Source organism: Leptosomus discolor, chromosome 8 (assembly GCF_034619465.1).
Source record: "Leptosomus discolor isolate bLepDis1 chromosome 8, bLepDis1.hap2, whole genome shotgun sequence".
Lineage (NCBI taxonomy): Eukaryota > Metazoa > Chordata > Aves > Leptosomiformes > Leptosomidae > Leptosomus > Leptosomus discolor.
Window position 1 is genome coordinate 36,910,042 of NC_141398.1, and position 19,064 is coordinate 36,929,105.

Here is a 19,064-nt window from a genome sequence, read left to right on the forward strand (position 1 = left end):
TGACGCATTTAGAGTTGCAGAGAAAATATCATCCATTTGAGAAAGTATTTTAAGTAATACTGGACATTAAAGGAGAGCTTTAAGAGAAATCAGGGGATTATGATGTTATTTCTATCTGTAGACTATCTAATTTTTCATGTATATTTTCCTGATTATTGTTTTTCTCTTAAAAAAAAAAAAAAAAAAGACACCACCTTAGTTTTGAGGTTACTTAGTGGCTTGCTGCTGAGCTGTTTGAGCTTGTAGTCAGGTGCAACAAGAAGTTGACTTGCCTACAGGCCATGTTATTCTTACTAAATGAATGGTGTTACCTACACCGTCGTGAGGAGGTAACTTCAGATACGAATTATCATCTTTGGAAGCTGTATTTACATGTTACCCTTCTCTATGCCTGGCTCATGGAATTTGGGCTCTTTAAGTGCATTCTGTGTTTAACTGACTGCCTTGCCCTTGCACATGCTATTTGTCTCACTGTCTTTTACCCTATGATACAGCAGTTTGCCAGATTCTTGAGCTATTTTCTCACTTTATACAAAGAATAATTCTCATTAAAATAATTCTTTTCCTTAGAATTCAGTCCTTTAACAAAAGAAGACTGTGATATATAGAAGAATTGCTGCACAACAAACCAAACCAAACCTTTTTCTCGTTAAGTATGTCTGTAATCTGTATTGCCGTTTGAGGGTTACATTACTATATCTTGGCTCATAACTTACTGTGAAACAAAGCATTTGACATTTTTATATTTGTCACTTATGATAGTACTTTATTCTTAATTCTGGGGTTTTTTTGTGACCAGAATGTGTAACATTCTAGAAGACATCTCCCCTAATGCTAGGATATGTAGCAGAGCAGAGTTTATTTATTCATTCTTGTTAGCTTTTCAGCCAAAGACGGACATAAGCTATCTTCTTTCTTTGATGACATTTTAATATTTCAACATTTTACTGTAACCGAGATTATTTCCAACTAATTTTCAGGTAATTTTTAAAATGTCATCTGCGAATACCCAAAATGTGGTTTCTTTCTACTCTTGCTGTTCATCTATTAAAAGAAAAAAAAAAAAAAAATCAGAAGCGCTGAATGAAATAGGACTATAGGGTTCAACTCTCAAAAATGCAAGAGTTTTGGGCAGGAGAATGCTTTCTGAAGGATGAGTTTCCATGTCAAATATCTCTAGCACATCCTGGTAGCTTGTGTGCAAGCTGCTGTTGTAGAATTTGAAAGTTATTCTCTTTCTGAACTCAGATTCAGAGTTATTTAGGTTGGCTACAGAGATTTTTAATGATTGAAACTTATGCCATGTTACTTTCCAAGAATTAATCAGTTTCCATGAAAACGTGTTGTTTAAATTAATCCAAACTCATTAGCATTACAGTAGATGGATACTCAGTAAAAAGCCTCCATTAATTAGCACCGCATCCTGTAATATGCCTGCAGCTCATGACCATTTCCTTGAATTTGTGCAGTGTGTGATCCTTTGCATCTGATACTCCATCGACAGCAGACCGATAGCCTATGTTTTGGTTTTAAAACAGCGAGCATATGTTATAATGAGTGGCACGTTACTCTTTTCCCCCCAATGAATTCCTAGGTTATAAACAAGATTTCTCATATGCCTTGTTTTGAATTCAGAGTTCAAAGGAGATTTCTCATTTCTGTTTTGACAATAGGCATAGAAATAATAAAACTTAGTTCTTCAGTTTTTAAGTTTATGGAAATTTTGCTCTTTCTCCTTCAGTAGCTTAAGAGCATTTCTGGAGGGTGCTAGACTGACCCTTCTGGTGGAGGGTCAAATACTCTCACTCTGCTTATAGTACAAGAACAACATGAATGTATCAGTAGTTCACAAAGTGTATTTGTGAGGCATAGAGCTGAGAGCAATAATTCCCTGCTTCAGGGACTTGCATGTCTATATGCTGTACACATGGCAGCAGAACACCACCTCTAAACTCAGTCTGTGTTTTCTGAAATAGCTTTCCTTTGTGAAAAGGGGGGAAAAAAAAAAAAAAAAAAAAAAGGAAAAAGGACTTAAAAGTCCTTTTTTGCAAAATCCATTCCCTATGGTCACCCAGTCCTTTAGGCTTTGTTTTCTTGCTGCATGTACCAATGACTAAAATTGAATTTGCTTCTTGATTCAGCAAAGAACTAATTAACATCCGCTGACTCTGTCCCTGATCATTAATACTACACATACGACTTTTACTCTGCTAAGTTAGGCATAGATGTCCCCCGTCTCTGAAAACCAACTTCTTCTTGTGGGTTGTCTGTGTATGGAATGGCAAATTTCAGTTTTATCTTTTTCCAGTTGGCAAGCTTAATGAGTCAGTGGAATTTTTTTTTTTTTTTTTTTTTTCATTTGTGCAATAACTAACTTTCAAGACAGGCCATCGTGTGGGTGACACACATGCCTGGAAATAGGAAGGTCATAGGCAGATGACCAGCAGAAGCAGCACAGACTTCTCTCTTAAAGAAAATCTTCCTAATCCCTCAACCTGAGAAATAGGACCAAACTCTGACATTCAACTACAGTTTTTCCCCACCAGTTTTTTTTAAATCCTTTCCTCCCCTTTCTCGTCAAACTGGCTACAAACCCCAATCTATCATCGTGATGTATGGTATCATTAACGCTCTTTGAAAGCAAGATGCATAATGCTGCAGCGTTGGCACCGAGCAAGCTTCTGTGGCCTGACTGTCTTGATGCCCTTTTGAGTCTCTCTTTTTCGAGCAGAGTGAGACTGGACTCACAGTAAGTTTAGCTGTCAAGCTGTTTGCAGCAGCGAGTGCCCTATTACACTGTTTCCTTTCCTTCCCCCCTTCCCTCGCCCCCTTGCTAACCCACTGGAGCTACAAAGCGAGCAAGACAGGGCTGCTGGTTTATGCTCTAGCCTAAGCTGTTAGGAGCAGGGGTCCCTGTAGGGGTAGAATGACCTCTTTTATAAGCAAGGACAAGGGTTTGCTTTGTGGAAGAGAGAAACCTCTTATGCTCTCTCTGGTATTTAATGATCAGTTGGCCCTATGTGCTGCATGCTTTTTATAGGAGCTCTAGCAATTTTTTTTATTAATACCATATAGAGAAGAATAATTTAAACTAAACTTTTACTACTATCCCAAGCTTTCTTATTCCCTGTTTCAAAATACTCCTTGTATCAAAATACTTTGCTTATCAATATAGTCACAGAAGAGAGAAAAAAACCCCAGCGTTTGATATAAACTGTAAAACTGCTAAACCCTACAACAGTCACAAGTAGTAAATTCCCTTTGAAATGCCTCAATGGTGAAGCATTTGCTGCAAAAGGAGCAGTTCTGGTTTTGAGACTTCTGTGCAATGAATTTAGTTAAATAAGCAAATTCAGTGGAGCCATGTTCGAAACAGTTTCTTCGGTTTCATCTTTCAGATGCCTGACTTTTGAAAAGGAAAACCTTGAACAAATCGCTTTGTAGCTTCCACTTTCACAACCACAGAAGATGAAATGGAAAGCCACTGTTAGTCATAAGGCGATTAGCTGCTTCTGTCAGACTTCACCTCTAAATATAAAGGGGATGGTAGAACATCCTTACATTAAAGTTGGCTTGGTGTTACTGAAGAGTAGATAGGTAGTTGGGCCAGAACTCTTCATGTCAGTGTGTGGTTATTTTGATAAAATCTCCAAAGTAATCCTAAAAATTAATGTGAAAGTTGGTGGTAGAAGTGTGTGTGTATGTTTTGTTGTTGCGGAGGAGGGACACTTCTTGTGTTCTAATTTTGTGCAAAGCCAAAATGTTTTGTTATTGTAAGTTAAAAGTAATTAAGAAAAGTTTTTATTGAGCAGTCCTAATGCTTGTTATTCTTCTCTTGTGGTCTAGTTCTGATTTGACATTGTAAGTTACGTAAAATAACGCAAGAAATATGAACATGCTTTGAGGGGAAAAAATGTACATAACATTTTTAAAATATATTAACATATTTTCATTCAAATAGAATCAAGCTATTTCTTGAACTCTTTTGCATTGAAGTTCATTTAAGCTTCAATTACAATTTACTTATGTAATTCAGATAGCATGTTGTACTTTTTGGGAAGATAACTTAATCTAACCAAAATTCAAGGGATGTTTCATAGTTTTTCCAAAGCAATTGCCAGAAGGGTTAAGCGGGTCAGAGGCATGATTAATTTTTCCATTTTGGAGTTTGCAAATGTAGCCCAATCTTTTTTCCATTAGTTTGCAGGATCAGGAATTTGTTGTAAGTACTTACATCATGTCTGTGGTAAGCAATCCTTTAAGTCAAGCCTGTTATAGCTTTATATAGTTCAAGAATTTCATACCGTGAATATATATTAATGAAGAGCATGTATATAGATACCTGAGAACTTTAATCACTTCTGTGTGCAAACATTTCCTTAAACTAGGCATCTTGGCAAGGAGAAAGAAAAAATATCTTGAATTTTGTTACTAAGTGTGGTAGACAACGCTGCCAAATAGAATCTTCCAATGTGATATTGTTGAGTGTTCTACTTTTAAAATAATGTTATCCTACACAGGTAGAATAATCTGAGTCAGTGTAACTTGATCTGTATGTCACTTCATATTAATTCCCAATACATTTGTTCTCAAAAATATGTAGACCATAAAAGTTTGCGTGTTTATTTCCTAAGCACTCTAATATATGTGTCATCCTGTGGGTAGTAGAAACCACAACTGCTTTAAAGACTTGTACAGAACTAAGCATTTGCAAAACATAGCTATAGTTTTGTAACTACCGACTGACGTCCAGAAGCAATAGAAATACTCCTGCCATGAGAGGCATCCAAGTGTGCTGAGAGTGCCAGCTGATGTCACTGTGAGGCTGTTCTCTCTCATCATTCAAAGGGCATGACAATCAGGGAGATTCTCAATGACTGGAAAAATGGAAATGTCACCCCACCCTTGAGGAAAAACAAGATGGGGGATCTAGGGAGCTACAGGGCAGCTGAACCTCACTCTCCTGGAAACCCTCCTGGAAGTTGCTTCTAGGCACATGATGGACAACAGGGTGTTTGGGAACAGCTCATATAGCTTTACCAATGGCCTATCGTGTGACTGACCTGAGTGACTCTTCTGATGAGGTGCCTGGCTTTGTGGGGGAGAGGAACACCGTGGAGTTTTGGTCTTTTCGGGGTGGGGGGAGGGTGGGTGGTTTTTTTGTTTGTTTACTTTTCAGGGTTTGGGGTGGAGGGTTGTTTTTTTTTTTGTTTTGGGGTTTTCTGTTTTATTTTGGATTTGGGTTGGTTTGGTTTTTTACCTTTAATTCAGCCAGGTCTTCAGTATAGTCTCCCATAATATTGTTAGATTGGTGAGATAGGGACTAGATAAGTGGATGGTAAGGTGGCTGAAAGAATTCACTGGGCTGCTGGGTTCACCGGGTGGTGATCCATGGTATAAAGTCTAGCTGGCAGTTGCTAATGGTATTTCACAGGGATTGATACTGGGGCCAGTATTTCATGTCTTCATTAACAGTGTGGACAGTGAGATAGAGTGCATTTTGAGCATTTTGGGAAATGATACTAAAGTGGGGGAATAGTTGACTGGCTGGCTGGAGGGTAGGGCTGATATTGCAAGGGACCTCAGCCATCTGGAGAAATGGACTGACAGTAACTTTCTGAAGCTCAACAAAGGCAAGTAAAGTGTCCTGAATCCAGGTCAAAATAAGACCATGATGCAGAATGGATGTGGAGAGCTGACGGGCTGGAAAGCAGCTTCGTGGACTTTGGAGTTCCTCTGGGCAAGCTGATGTGTGTGAGTCAGCAGTGAAACTCCTTTGCAATGATCAGCTGCATCCTAAACGCTGTTAGCAAGAGTGCAGCTGCAGGCCTGGGGGGGATGACTAGTGCCTTGTATCTGGCAATTATGAGACCTCATGGAGAGAGTGCTTTGTCCAATTTTGGGCACCCCAGGACAGGGCTTACTGACATACTGGAGCAATTCACCAGAGGGCCACTGAAATAATTAGGATGGAGCACCTGACAGATGAGAAATGAATTTCTTGAGCTTTTGAAGAGAAACCTGGGAAGAGATCTTCATGCTGTCTATGACTGCCTAATGGGAGGGTGTTGAGAAGGCAGAGGTGGACTGTCTTGTAGTCAGACAGGTCTTGCAGAGATAGGATGAAAGGTAATAGGACAAGTTGGAACACAGGAAATTACAATTAGGTGCAAGGAAAATTTTTTTACTCTGAGGGTGATCAAATTTTGGAACAGATTACCCAAAGTGGCTGTGGTGTTTCTGTCCTTGGAAATACTCAAAACACAACTGCACAAGGGCCTGAGCAATCTTGTCTAATTGGACCTGATTTGGGCAGGAGATTGGATTAGATGACCTCCAGAGGTTCCTTGCAACCTAAGCTATTCTTTGATCCCACAAAAAGAAATTTTCACCATGTGTACAGAATTGTCTTTACCTTTTGGCTTTCCTGATGACCACACAAAATGGAATTTCTTCATTCTTTTCAACTAAGTCACTGTGTATAACAGGTCTTTATGTAATACTAGTCAACACTTCACAGCAATTCATGCTTTTAAAGACATATTTAAAAACTATTGATTATTACTCTAATAGTGAGAATTAAGAGAAATATTTTTCTGGTCCTCATTCTTAGGTGTACTAAAGCTGAAGTTTCCTGGCCACTCAACCAGCCATTGCTTCCTCCTGCGTTGTGAAGGGTTGGTTAAGTCAATCATCCTTTTGCTAGGCTTTCTCTTTTAACAGAATTTTGAAGGTCTAGTAATTTCTCCCAGCATTGCATTGCAGTAGGTCAGCCAACATTCATGATGCCGTTCAGATCTTGTTCTGCTATTTGTGGCAAGCATTAGGAAGACAGGAGTGGACAATCGTCTTTCACTTCCTTAAGACTGTCCAGAAGGGTAAGAAAATATTTTGAAAAGAGGAAATGTGTTTGAGCATAATAAAGATCCTCTAGAAAGTCAGGCTATCAGACATTTATCTAGAGCTTTGTCTCTCAGAGCAAAAATGAGACTGTGATGGGACCAGTTTGTACATAGTATGTCGTGAGCAGAGCTGTAGTACTGCATTCGTCTGAATGATATATTGCTGAATCAGAAGCTGACCCACACATTCCAAAGTACAGAAAAAACATTGATCCATTAGATCATAGCCTGACAGCTTGCCTTGTTCACCAGCTCTGTACCTAGACCTGTCTTTTTTCTTCAGTCTGTTTTTTTTGTCATCTGCTTGCCAGATATCCTGCAGTTTCCAATTGTGACAGTTACTTGTTGAGTCTGGGATAGGGTGCATTTGTACAGGACTGTGTGTAACTCCATTCTCTCTCTCCTCTAGAAGCCCTGTGTACATACAGATTAAGTAGGGATTTCTTGGAAACTAACCCTTCTAAACCTCCATTAGCACCAGTAAGTTGTTCCCTGGTTGATTCACTCCTTCAGATGGGATCTTTCAGTGATGATCCATGTGGTTGAACTGACTCTGTAAGAGGAGGCCTGGACCCTTACCTGGTGAATCAGTGCTTGCAGAGTACTTCAGAAGCACAGGAGGACCTTTTTGATTCATCCAAATCTCATTTTCTGTTTAAACTTGCATTATATCCAGGTTGATACAGAGATATGGTGTGTACACAGGTGTCTTCACAGTTTCTCAGTTGAGCACTGATTCAGCAAAGTAATCTAGCACATGCACTGCATCAAGTGTGTAAATAGCGCCTGTAAAATCCATGCTGAATAAATAAGGGGAAATTCAAATAATTGAAGAGAAAATAAATTTATGTAGGGTAACCTTGTTGTAAACAATGAGCACATTTAAAATTAATTTGATTTTTCCAAGCCTTTCTCTGTGGGAGGACATTTATGAAATAAGGGACATGTGAACAATCCAGCCTTTCCAGAGAATCCGAGCTGGGACGTACCGGAACTGCTGAAAGCATAAACAACTTCCAGTGCAGGGGGCATGAACATCTTACAGGTGCAGGAGAAGAGACAGCCGCCATTAATGCCGCAGTTTTAATTTCTTGAAGAAGATGGGTGTGAACATTTGTGAACATGACTTGAACATGACTCGTAATGTGGCCAATCAGGTTGGACTATGGGCCGTTATTTGCGATGAAGCCAATCAGTATTTATTGGGTGTGGTCGAGGGTTATAAATTGCACTGGAAACACGGAAATAAAGGTTCACTTGTTAGATCACATTGATCGTGTCAGTGTCCTCATGCAGCTCCCGCAGTTCTCTCCATTTTTGGCCGTGATTTTCTTTCATTCTGGAGAGGTGATCAGGAGTGACAGGGTCAGATTGATTGTCCTCAAGTCTGCAGGCAGTTTTTGACAAACATTTAACTCAGACCTTCCCTTGGCAGATGGTCTTTCAGATTTCTGTGGTGCGGCAGGAGAGGTATTTCTGTTATTTGTACAGCACTGCAGACTGCCGTAAGAATTCACTATTGGAGAAGGAATAGCAAGGAGGTCAGGCAGTTATTGATAAGCATATATAGGCTACTGAGAAGGTCAGAATCATGGGCCTCCCACCGTGGCAGCCTGCAGAGAATTGTGCTGCTGGAGAAGTCACTCCTGTTTGCATTAGAAAATCTCACGGGAAAGAGAAGAACGAGATGAAGCGAAGGAGAAGAGGAAAAAATAAAAAAGAGGGATTTTGTGGTTGAATTTCATTTGCACAAAGGTACTACAAGTTAACAAATAGGAGAATGTCAGTGGGATTAGTGTCTGGTATTTTAACATCTTCAGATGCTTTTGTAGATTGAAGTAAATTCATTTTTCAGATGGAGTAGATTCCCCTTCAATTTAGAAGATGTTTGCTACTGCTGAAAACAGTGTTTACAACAGTGGCGTGAGGATAAAGCAAAATAAAAAATGCTAGAAATTTTTTATTGAAGAAATTAATCATTTCAAGTGGCCTCTAAAATGGAAATACATGTCTCATAAAAGTGACAACTGTAGGATTTCTTGTCTTCTTTATGACAAGGATTGTTTAGACTACCCCACAAAAATGAAGTTAAAACCCATGTCAGATAATCTGCAATGAGTGTTCTATATGTTGAGATGTTGGAGAAGGAATAGGCTGAGAACCTCCTTCCTTTACTTGGAAGCTATTTGTTTTCGAACATTTTTCATTCTCCATCATCTCCAATTACAGCAGAGCAGAGAGCAGAAGCCAGCTGTTGAGGTTACTCTTTTGTGCTGGGTAGTGATGGCAGAGCTGTGACCAAAGGCAGACTTGTAATTACTTGAATAAAATGATAATTGGCCTTAATACTGTAACAAATGCTCTGAGTTTGCACTTCCAAAGTCTGCAGTTTGGATCAGTTTGCTTGTTTACAAAATCAGCTTGCTTTTGTTAGCACAAAAATTACCCAGTAACAGAATGGTTGAAAGATTGAGTGAGGTTCACTGCAAAAGAAAGGAAAAAAAATTCTGTACGTGGTTAAACAGCGGTTGTAAATACACTGGAGTTTGGAGGGGAAGGGGACCGAGTGACAATAGGAGGTGTTGGTCCACTTTATTAACACTGTTTGAGAGGTCTGTTGTTTTCTCCTCTTACCTGGTGTAAGGTTAGACTCCTAAACTCAGGATGCAAAGGACTAGAATAAACAGCCCAACAACAGTTGACACCAAACTTCTATCACACCTAGTTGTGTACAAAGTTGCTTTACCCTATTTGTAAATACTTAGCACTCACAGCAGCTTTCAGTATTTGAAGATACATTTTGTCAGTCTGAAACTTTCTCCTAAAATACAGGTGTCCATCCCTGCTGTGTTAAGACTACATCCCCAGCTCTCTCTGCATGAATTATTCCCAGTGCTTGTTGTTAGCACCCTGATCAGAGAACAGATGAGACAGTTATTCCTGTTGTTGCTGATTTACAGCTGCTTCCTCTTCTTGTGATTTAATTTGAAGTTTCAGCCCACCATGGGGCTAATAGTCCCCACCTATGCAGCTCTAAAAGCTCGCTGTTGTTTTCCATGGGAATGTTATTTCCATCCCTAGCCAGTGATTTATGGTTTTTTGCTCAGTGTTCATCTGGTAAATCTAAGACAGTATTCCATTAGCCATTTTCATGAAAAAAAAAAGAAACCCAAAAAACCCCAAAACAAAACACCGAACCCAAAACCTGTGCAACTATTTAGATTGAAAGCTTAAAAATAAGCTACTCTGTTCCGTAGAAACTCAGCAAGTAAATTATTCTGTTTTGCAGTGTTCTAATGGCTACTAGAGACTGATATAAAGAAAACAACAGGACAGTAGCCATCATTTAGATCCTTTATGTTTCTCTTATTTTTAAAATGTAACATATAATTCACTTCTTTTTTCCATACCTCAGGAAAAGGTAGGGCAGGCGGCAGACCCTAGAGTATGTTTCATGGTGTGGTACTGCCTGTGGTGAGATGAATTCTGAAAACATTAGCAACTGCAGTGGAATCCAAGTGTGCTTGTGTATTGCTAGCAGTTTCTGCATACCTGGTGAGGCATGAGGCAGCTCCGTTTGAGTGTGACTACAAAGTTGTGACTGCAAGCTGGGTAACCGAAGAGCAGTGCTTCAGGAATACTTTCAACCAGACTTCTTACAAGAACAGAATTCTACATCTCTCTCACAAACTTCCTCTTGAAGCAAAACTTAAGAAGTGATGAGTTTCTTAGTTTTCCTTTCATTTTTAAGTATTTTTAGTTCTAAATGGTAATGGCCTTGAAAACCTTTCTGAACAAACAGAATTAACTTTGATGCTCAGCATAGCCTGCCATCTGCCTTTGTAGTTACAGTGTGAGTTTAAAAGTGGCAGTCATGAGTTTACATTTTTGTAAAACTTCTGGTGTTCTAGGTTTATTACTTTTTATGTGATTAAAGTCTGTGTACGTGTTTATGTTTTCCTCATCTTAAGTATATATTTGTAATATAAACATGTACATTTTGGGAGACATACTCTGCTGGTCAGATGAGTGCTCTGATGAATTATGCACCTTCTAGTGTTTGAGTGCTTTCTTTACTGGTTCCTCATCACTGTTAGAAATTTAACTCTTCGCTGAGTTAACGGTATCTTATCTCACTGGGAATCACAGCAGTCTTCTTCCCAGCACCCTGGTTTTGATGGCTTATTTCTTGCATTGGGGTGGTGAGGAGAAGGAGATGGTTTGCATTGCAAAAACAATAGAAGCTGGGCAGACTGGTAGAAGTGGCTGCGTGAAGCCTCATGGTTTCAACTGTTACTGAAGGGTGGTGCAATCTTTCCCCTCTTTGAACAGGAGGATGTTACTACCAAATATCAGCATTGAAGGTCACTACTTTTTACAGTATAAATCAAATATACTACTTCCTAAGGCCCTGCTTGATGGAAAATAAAGTATTAACTGCCAGGAAACTGTATCACTCAGTCATGCAGTGATCACTAACCTTTTCAAGAAAACCTTAATACTGTGTTGCTAATTGTATAATTTAAAGAATACAAGTTTTTAATAGTTATTCCAGGAGGAATGTTAATCACTGTGCTTTAGAGCTGGTTTTTCCTTATTAGAAGCTTACCAGTTATCCTATTAACTGCTAGCAACAACCATTAATGCAAACTCTTTGCTTGGGTAATGCTGCTTGCGGTGTTTAATGAATTAGGCTCAAAAAATATACCAGAGTGCTAAACTTGACTGACTTGCTGTAGAGGCAGCACAGAATTAGTCATTGGCTGTGAATGTTAATCACTCCACAGCAATGATAATTTACAGCACTCTGTTGTAGCACTCTTGTGCTCATAAAATGAACTTAATAACCCACTGCTACCCATGGGATAAGCTTTCCTTCTCCTTCCCTCCGCCCTGCAATTGAATACCAAGCCTGGCTGCATAATAGCCTTGTGAAATACTGCATTAAAAAGAGTAAGCAGCTGTATGATAAAATAAACAGCTCTAAACCAGATTTGTTAATTATCTCTTTCTTTTATTCACAGAGGGTGTTTGTGAGATATGGCTGACCAGTGAAGACACAGGGGCGTATGGCAGAGACATTGGCACAGACCTCCCTACGCTTCTCTGGAAGCTGGTTGAAGCTATTCCTGAGGGAGCTATGCTGAGGCTTGGCATGACAAACCCTCCCTATATTTTAGAGCATCTGGAGGTAAGGAAGAAAAGAGAATCATTTACATGCCGGCATAAGCGTTCATTGAGTGAGTCAGCGTGGAACCTTGTGTATAGTGCGTTTCATTTTAAGCAGTAGCTTAAAATAATATGGATTTCAAGTAAATTTATAGAATTGGACTAATAGTGTTAAGCGATTTGCCTGACATAGCAAGTTACCAAGATAAGAAGATATTAAAATAATTTTGGAATTATAATACTGATGTCTCTGATCTGTGGAACTTTATTCTAGGGATACTGCATTTGTGTGTACGTCCAGTGTTTTCAAGAACTAAAGGAAATGTCGTTAGCAGGCAATGGACTGTGGGACTGAATTTGTCTTCCTGCTACACCTCAAATGAATATTTCCAGAGACACTATATATTAGTCTCCCTCAACGACATATTCATTATCCTGTGTCAAATGCTATTCTGAGAGTGTGTAGAGCTTCCATGATAAGAAATGGAAACTCTGTTTATCTGTGTTAAAAAATTGTAACAAAGTAGTTCAGTGAGATTAGAAGCAACAAAGCATACAACAATGTGGATTTGAAAGAACATCATATGTATGCAGAGCAGGAGGTGAGGATTGTGTCTCAAAGGTAGGTTGGTTTGGTTGGATTCTGTCACCAAATGAATTTATTTAAATTCATAGGAACTGTTTATAGAAAGAACCTGACTTTAAAGAGGAGGAAAAAGCAGGGAAGGGTATAGCTTGAGGCAGATTTTGTAACCACGTGCTTCTGCATTACCCAGATAAATATCTGGTGTCCGTGCTGCTTTTCTGAAGATACTACAGAATTAATAGTCCCACTTAGGTTTTCTTAAGGTGTCAAGGGCAGTATTTTCTCACCAGAGTGCCGTAACTGCACCTTTCCTTACTGAAGTGCATGGGCTAGAGGAATCTCGTCGTGACAGGAGTAAGCAGTGTTTCACTTCACCAGCTGAAGAATACAAGCTGCAGAAAACAGCAAGAAATTTCCTGGGCTGTTAGGTTTAATGTACACTTCACTAAGATAGAGTCTTAACAACACATTGAATAGAAATCTTCAGAAAGTGGTTTGGTAGTGGTTTTTAGAACTTTGCATTCTGTCTCAAACTCTCATATCTGTCACAAGTTTTTTCTTCTTTTTTTTTTTTTTATTTTAAGATTTTTCAGCATCTTGTACAAAAGCAAATCAAGCCTTTAGCAATTTTCACAGTTAATGCTTTTGCTTTCATTTTAAAACTCACATTATTAAAAGTGTTTTGGCATAGACTGTTGCTTTTGTCACTGCTGCTCATCTTACGAGGACTCTCAGAAATTGTTTTCTTTTTTAAAAAAAAAATAATCAGTTGCTGGAAATAAGAAACTGCTCTGCCCATGTAAGGGGCACTGTGGTGGTCTTAATTTGATATAATCTGAGCAAAATGGGAAGTGTATATCTTTCCTTCAATCAGTGGCCATCTTAGTGAGTCTGAGCATGTCACAAATACGTGAGTGGTTTTGATTTATGATCTCTAATATTCCTGACTCTAAATTTTCTAGAAAGTGCTGGAGGTCGGACTCTCTTTGACCTGACTCTCATTCAGGAAAAGTAATCTCTTTAGAAATGGGTATTTTAAGTGTGGTGGCAGAGCGAGAAGACTTTATGAAAGCCTGTTGAGGATGTGTGTCTTGAATGTTGCTGTGCAGAATGTGTGGTGTTTGTACAACAGCAGCATCTGCTGTTGCTTGTCCTCTTCAGTGTTTCATACAATTTCCAGTTCATGTGATGTTTATTAAGGATTATTTAATCACGTTTCTGTGTTTCATGTACGCCCAAGGATTTCTCAGCTTGTAATTTGGTGAAATAATTTTGATGATTTGTCAAACGAAATTTGTAGAATTTTTTTTTACCTTGTGCGTTTTTGTCTAGTCCCGTCTTCCAGGCTTACCAGACTTGTATCTGAGAGATCACTAGGGAATGTTGGCGGTCTCCTGTATATATTTTCACCAGACAAAATAAACTTTTTATGGGGAATGTGCTTTTAACTTTCTGGTTGAGGAAAGGGTGAAACTATGATTTGTTTAAAAAACAAAAGAAATTAAATGAGAGGTTGATTAACCTTCATGTCAATTATTAGGATAAAATCCAGATGTAGTTCTGTTATCTTCTAAGAAAGTTATGAAGCTGTCTTAGTGGCTGCAAACATCTTTCATGAATTTTTTTAAAAGGTGCTGCATTTTATTAATCCTTTTTGTTAGAAGTCGTGGTGCTAACTAGGATGATGTTTGGCTTTCTGCAAAAAAATTTTACATGGGAAAATGTACTAATCATGTGTTGCTCTTTATATCTGGTGAAAAGAGAAAAAGTTGTTCCAATCACATGCCTTTTTTAAAAATCAGAAAATTTCAGCAATTGCATATAACTGTATATATGCCACTGCTAGGCAAGGGTTTATTTCACTTTAGTAATGAACACATCTGATAAGTGGCATAGAGCAACAGCAGTCATGTAAAAACATAAAAATTATTTTTAAGATTTGGACAGAGCTCCCCTAGAGAACCAGCCTAAAAGCAGTGATTTTGATTCATTTATAGTTTTTGCCGTGTTTATTGGAGCTTACCTGTGGGTAAAAGGTTTGGCTAGTTTTGCATCTGCCTTATTCTTGTAACCTCCAAAGCTAAGCTAATAACGAAGTTTATATAAATACATTTGTTTTCTCCAATAACACTCAGTTGTAAGTTAAATATTTTAGAAATACCAGTTTCCAAAGACTTTCTGTACATTTTTTAAATACTGACTTGAATTGGTTTTGTGGTTAAACATGAGTTTTTAAAACATTTCACAAGTAATCTGTTTTCCTTCAAATAGCCATGTGTTTTAATCTCTTGTCATTCGAAGCGTCAGGTAACTGGCTTGATTGCGTGCTTGGAATTTGCAGGTTTCTTTTACTGTTTGCGGGAGTTTCTGTGCCTTGCAATTGTCAGAATGGGAAGAGATTAGACATAGAAAGAACAGGGATGTGCAGATCAATACCGAGAGTTCTGGATGGCACAGCTGCATTAGAAGCAAAGAGTTCCTCAGACCACAGTGGCGATGCTCATGTCCTCAATGAATGAGGAAGATGTTGCACCTATGGGTGATATGGCTGAATAAAGGACTAAACATTTAAAATTGTATCACTTTATATACAGTTGAAGCCTAAGTTGCGTGTACTGTTCTAGCATTGTGAGGAGTCATCCACAGAGGGGAGGTATCTTGAGTGTTGGATTTTCCTCCCTTTGCAATCACATTGCTTTGAAATATGCCCAGCATATATTGTTTGTATTGCTCAGGTGGATCTTTAAGCTGTAGCTAGACATGCTTACATTTGCGAGTAGTATGGAGCAATAAGAGAAGATGAGGAAATTGCAGAATTTGGTAGTAAAGCCACTATATTTACATTATCTGCATTTTGGAGACTTGACTTCAAAATAAATCCAATGCACTTAACTGAACTTTCCCACTACCCATGGTCCAAAGCTGTTTCAAAGGCAGATTGTTGTTTGAATCCTTCGCAGATTGTTGTTTGAATCCTTCTGTTCCCACCAAGGGCTTAGAGCACATTCACTGTGAACCTGGAGTATGGCCACTGCTCCGATTTCCTCAGAAGTGAATTTAGTTTGCCCACCCCAAAGTCACCCTGCAGACTGAACAAACCCACGGCTGGCAGGAAGCGTGGGAGATTGCACTTCACAATTTTACTGCTGCTTTCAACCAGCACATTAATGTGGACACAGCCCATGCTGGTACGCCTTCTGTATGAGGTTTGTAGGTATAAGAGAGAGGGTGCTTTGGTGTGTTTAAAAGAGCTGAATGTTGCTCTTAATCATAGTGCTATGACTGAGAACGAAGTTGAAGTTTGCAATTTAGCTGCAAAAGACATCCTTAGTTTTCCTCTCAGAGAAAATCTGGCCAACCGATGAAGATGGTGTTGTGTTTTCCAAAGTGCTTTCTCACAGTCTTAGCAGTCTGTTTGAATGCATACATCATGAAGCATATAGTTTGCTTCTTTGAAGTTTGGTCTCCAACTGAGATTGAGATACATGCCCTTGTCCAGTGTCTGTCCTCTCTTAGTATGTTGATGCCACGTAGCATTGAGGAAAACTTGGAATTTTATTCATGTGGCAGAAAATTTTAGTAGTTGGACGTGAACTTCGGGAAAAATGTTTTAGCACAGAATTTTTTTAAATTTTATGAAATGTTAAAGGTGAGGGAAAAGATTGATATTAGAATCCATTTTATAGTCCCAGCAAAGCGTGCAATGAATGCACATGTGCACAGTTAGCTTGTTTACCCTTACCCATGTGTATTTGCACAGAGCTACTGTGGGAATTATACAGACTGCCAGATGGCAAAGGTGGTGTTCGCCTGTAGTATCAACACGTACCAAAAGTGACATAAGGTATATGTCCTGTTTTAGAAGTAACCTCCAGGCGTTTGTTCTACAATCATATTATGGAGTTATCGGCTAGTGCTCTAGTGTTTTACATCCACTTGCAGTGACTGATGGGGAGGAATGGTAGCTAAACAGTGAAGAGAAGTTAGGCCCAAAAGTCAAAAATTAGGCCAAGTATATAGCAGGTTAGAATGGATTTATGTTAGCGACATAGTGTTAGACATTAGTTTTTCCTTAGGTTTCTGACTTCATTTTCTCGTTCAGTATCTGGGGCTCTGTCCAAATCGGAAGGCAATGCAGATTATCCATACTGTAAAAGGGCAGGGGCTCGCATCTCAGCCTTAGCTTACCTCCCTTGCAGATTTAACACTAACTGTACTTCCAGAGTTGTCTGGGATTTTAGTACAGCACTTTCTGTGAGGGATGGGATGTTTCCAAATCTGTATAAAGGAGACAGTTCACACCTGCCATTCCCGTAAGTGCTTAATTTCACATGATTAGATGAGTAGTCGTCTTTGTCACCTGTCAAAATGAGTCTGTCTCAAACCATACCATATGCCATCTGTGGGCTTTATCTCTGTTATTAATTCAGGACATTTGAGTGATGCAGCAACCATTGAGATGGAGCCTGCATGGCGGCAGTGTCTTCAAATGCATGAGGAGTGCCAAGTGTGCTGCACCACAAGTAACAATAGTATTTCTTTGCTGTTTTGCTTTGATTTTTCATGTCAGCTTGGTGTTTATGTTCCTTAACCTCACTGAGGCTGATACCCTACAGATGGCTTCCTCAAATGTGCCCTGACATAGCACATAGATATGTATTAAAATAACCCATTCACTTTTCTTTTTTTCATATTGTTCTTTTTTTTTTCCTCTGAGTGCACCGAACGTTTCTGAGCATTGTGCATAAGCTCAAGTTTTGAATAAGCTAGAGTGTAAGCTGATTTGAAATGCATTTAAAAAGGGAATAATATGCACACATTCATCAATGGCAAAAAAAAAAAAAGGGCAGCATGATTTCAGAAATTAAGAGGCCTTTAGGGCATGTATTTGCTTTGTTTCTAGTATTATTTTTGTCATTTTCATAGACTGCTGCATTTGAAAGCGCCAATTAAAATCTGTTGATTTGACCAGAAAAAATGAAAACTGTGGCATACATTTAAATAAATGAATACTTAAGCCCCTGACCTCTTATTACTGTGAGTTTTGTTGTGTGTTGTGGTCGGTGGACCATGCAACTTTCCTGTGCTGTAATTAATAGTTGTCTCTATGCAAACTGGGTTTGTCTTGCTAGCAGTAAAATGGAAAGAAATCTCAGATACTAAGCGGAGGAGGAGAGGGACAGTTGAATCTGAGCTTCTAAAAAAAAAAAAGAAAAAATAAAGGAAGTGGGAAGGATGCTTAGTGTTTCCCTTGGTTTGATGTTAAATGCTTATTCATCCCATGGAGGCTCTGTGTACATCTTTGCTTACTCTGTGTATTCCAGCTTTTTATTTTTTTAGTCCCAAAATACTCTGTCTCTCCTGTTCTTCCTTTTAAAGTGTTCTTTGTCTTTGGGATTTCCAAATATAGCATGTTTCCTTCAAATTACTCCTTACGACTTAGTGTCATGGGAACTTTTTCAGTGGTGAATTTGGCCCAGAGTGAAAGTATGTTTCGATGTTATGGGTTTAGGAAAGGGATGAATCTCTGCTGTGCTTTGAGATACATTTTGTCACACCACTTTCTCTGATCTAGGGTTTTAAGATCTCAGCCTCAGCAGGGCCTAATGTCCATAATACCCATAATGTCCAAAATTCCACCAAAAGCTGTCAGCTGATGGAATATGATCTGACTTAATAAATGTCAAAATAAGAACCCATCTTCCTCTTCTTGAAGATTTTGTGTTGTATTTGTGAATCTTGGGTATTCTCAAAAACCTTACCAATGTTATTGTATTGGGAACTTTGATGGACAATAAAGTTTTGCTTCCACATATGGTAGGAGGGAATATTTGTGGTGCTGGGAATGAAGCTCCTGTTCTTTGTAACACTAGTAGAAAAAATGGTTTGAGAAACACAGAGAAAGAACTGCTTTTATTTATGCAAGATTCAGTTCTCCATCAAGGCACAGTATTTTATGCATGCATCTAGCACTCTGCCATATTTAATAATGTGTGCATAAAAATTAGTGTTGCAAAAAGGGGTTAATATTAAGTAGCACATTGCTTGACCAGTTAAAGCTGTGCATGTTAACTGTACCTTAATTATGATTTTGAAACATATGAATGTTTCTCTGGCTTGTTAGGTATCAGAAGAATGAAGGGCATTTAAATTCAGATAGATCCACGCTCGTGTGGAGTGTCAGGTTGTCTGTCAATCACTTGTGACGCTGTCTCATCCTAGCAGACCTTTGGAGCTGTGGCTTCCTTCGTTGGTGGATTACTAGCAGAAAATAAAAGTCACCATTAATTGAGTGCTTTGTTCAACGGACAGGTAGTACATATGTGGGAAACTGCATTTTTGCTAAATAAAGTGGGAGTTTAGCAGTTACCATGTGCTTCAAGGCATTGGGGGAGAAGCTATTGTCA

General features: G+C 38.8%; 1 protein-coding gene across 1 annotated transcript in view; it reads left to right on the forward strand.

Annotated features, from left to right (window-relative positions):
* The window catches only part of CDKAL1 (CDKAL1 threonylcarbamoyladenosine tRNA methylthiotransferase), a 416,090-nt gene that overhangs the window by 243,720 nt on the left and 153,306 nt on the right, over nucleotides 1–19,064 (forward strand). Inside the window, exon 9 of the mRNA XM_086469156.1 lies at nucleotides 11,927–12,093. Coding sequence (XP_086325282.1) covers nucleotides 11,927–12,093 — 167 coding nt within the window. The remainder of the gene's footprint in view (nucleotides 1–11,926; nucleotides 12,094–19,064) is intronic.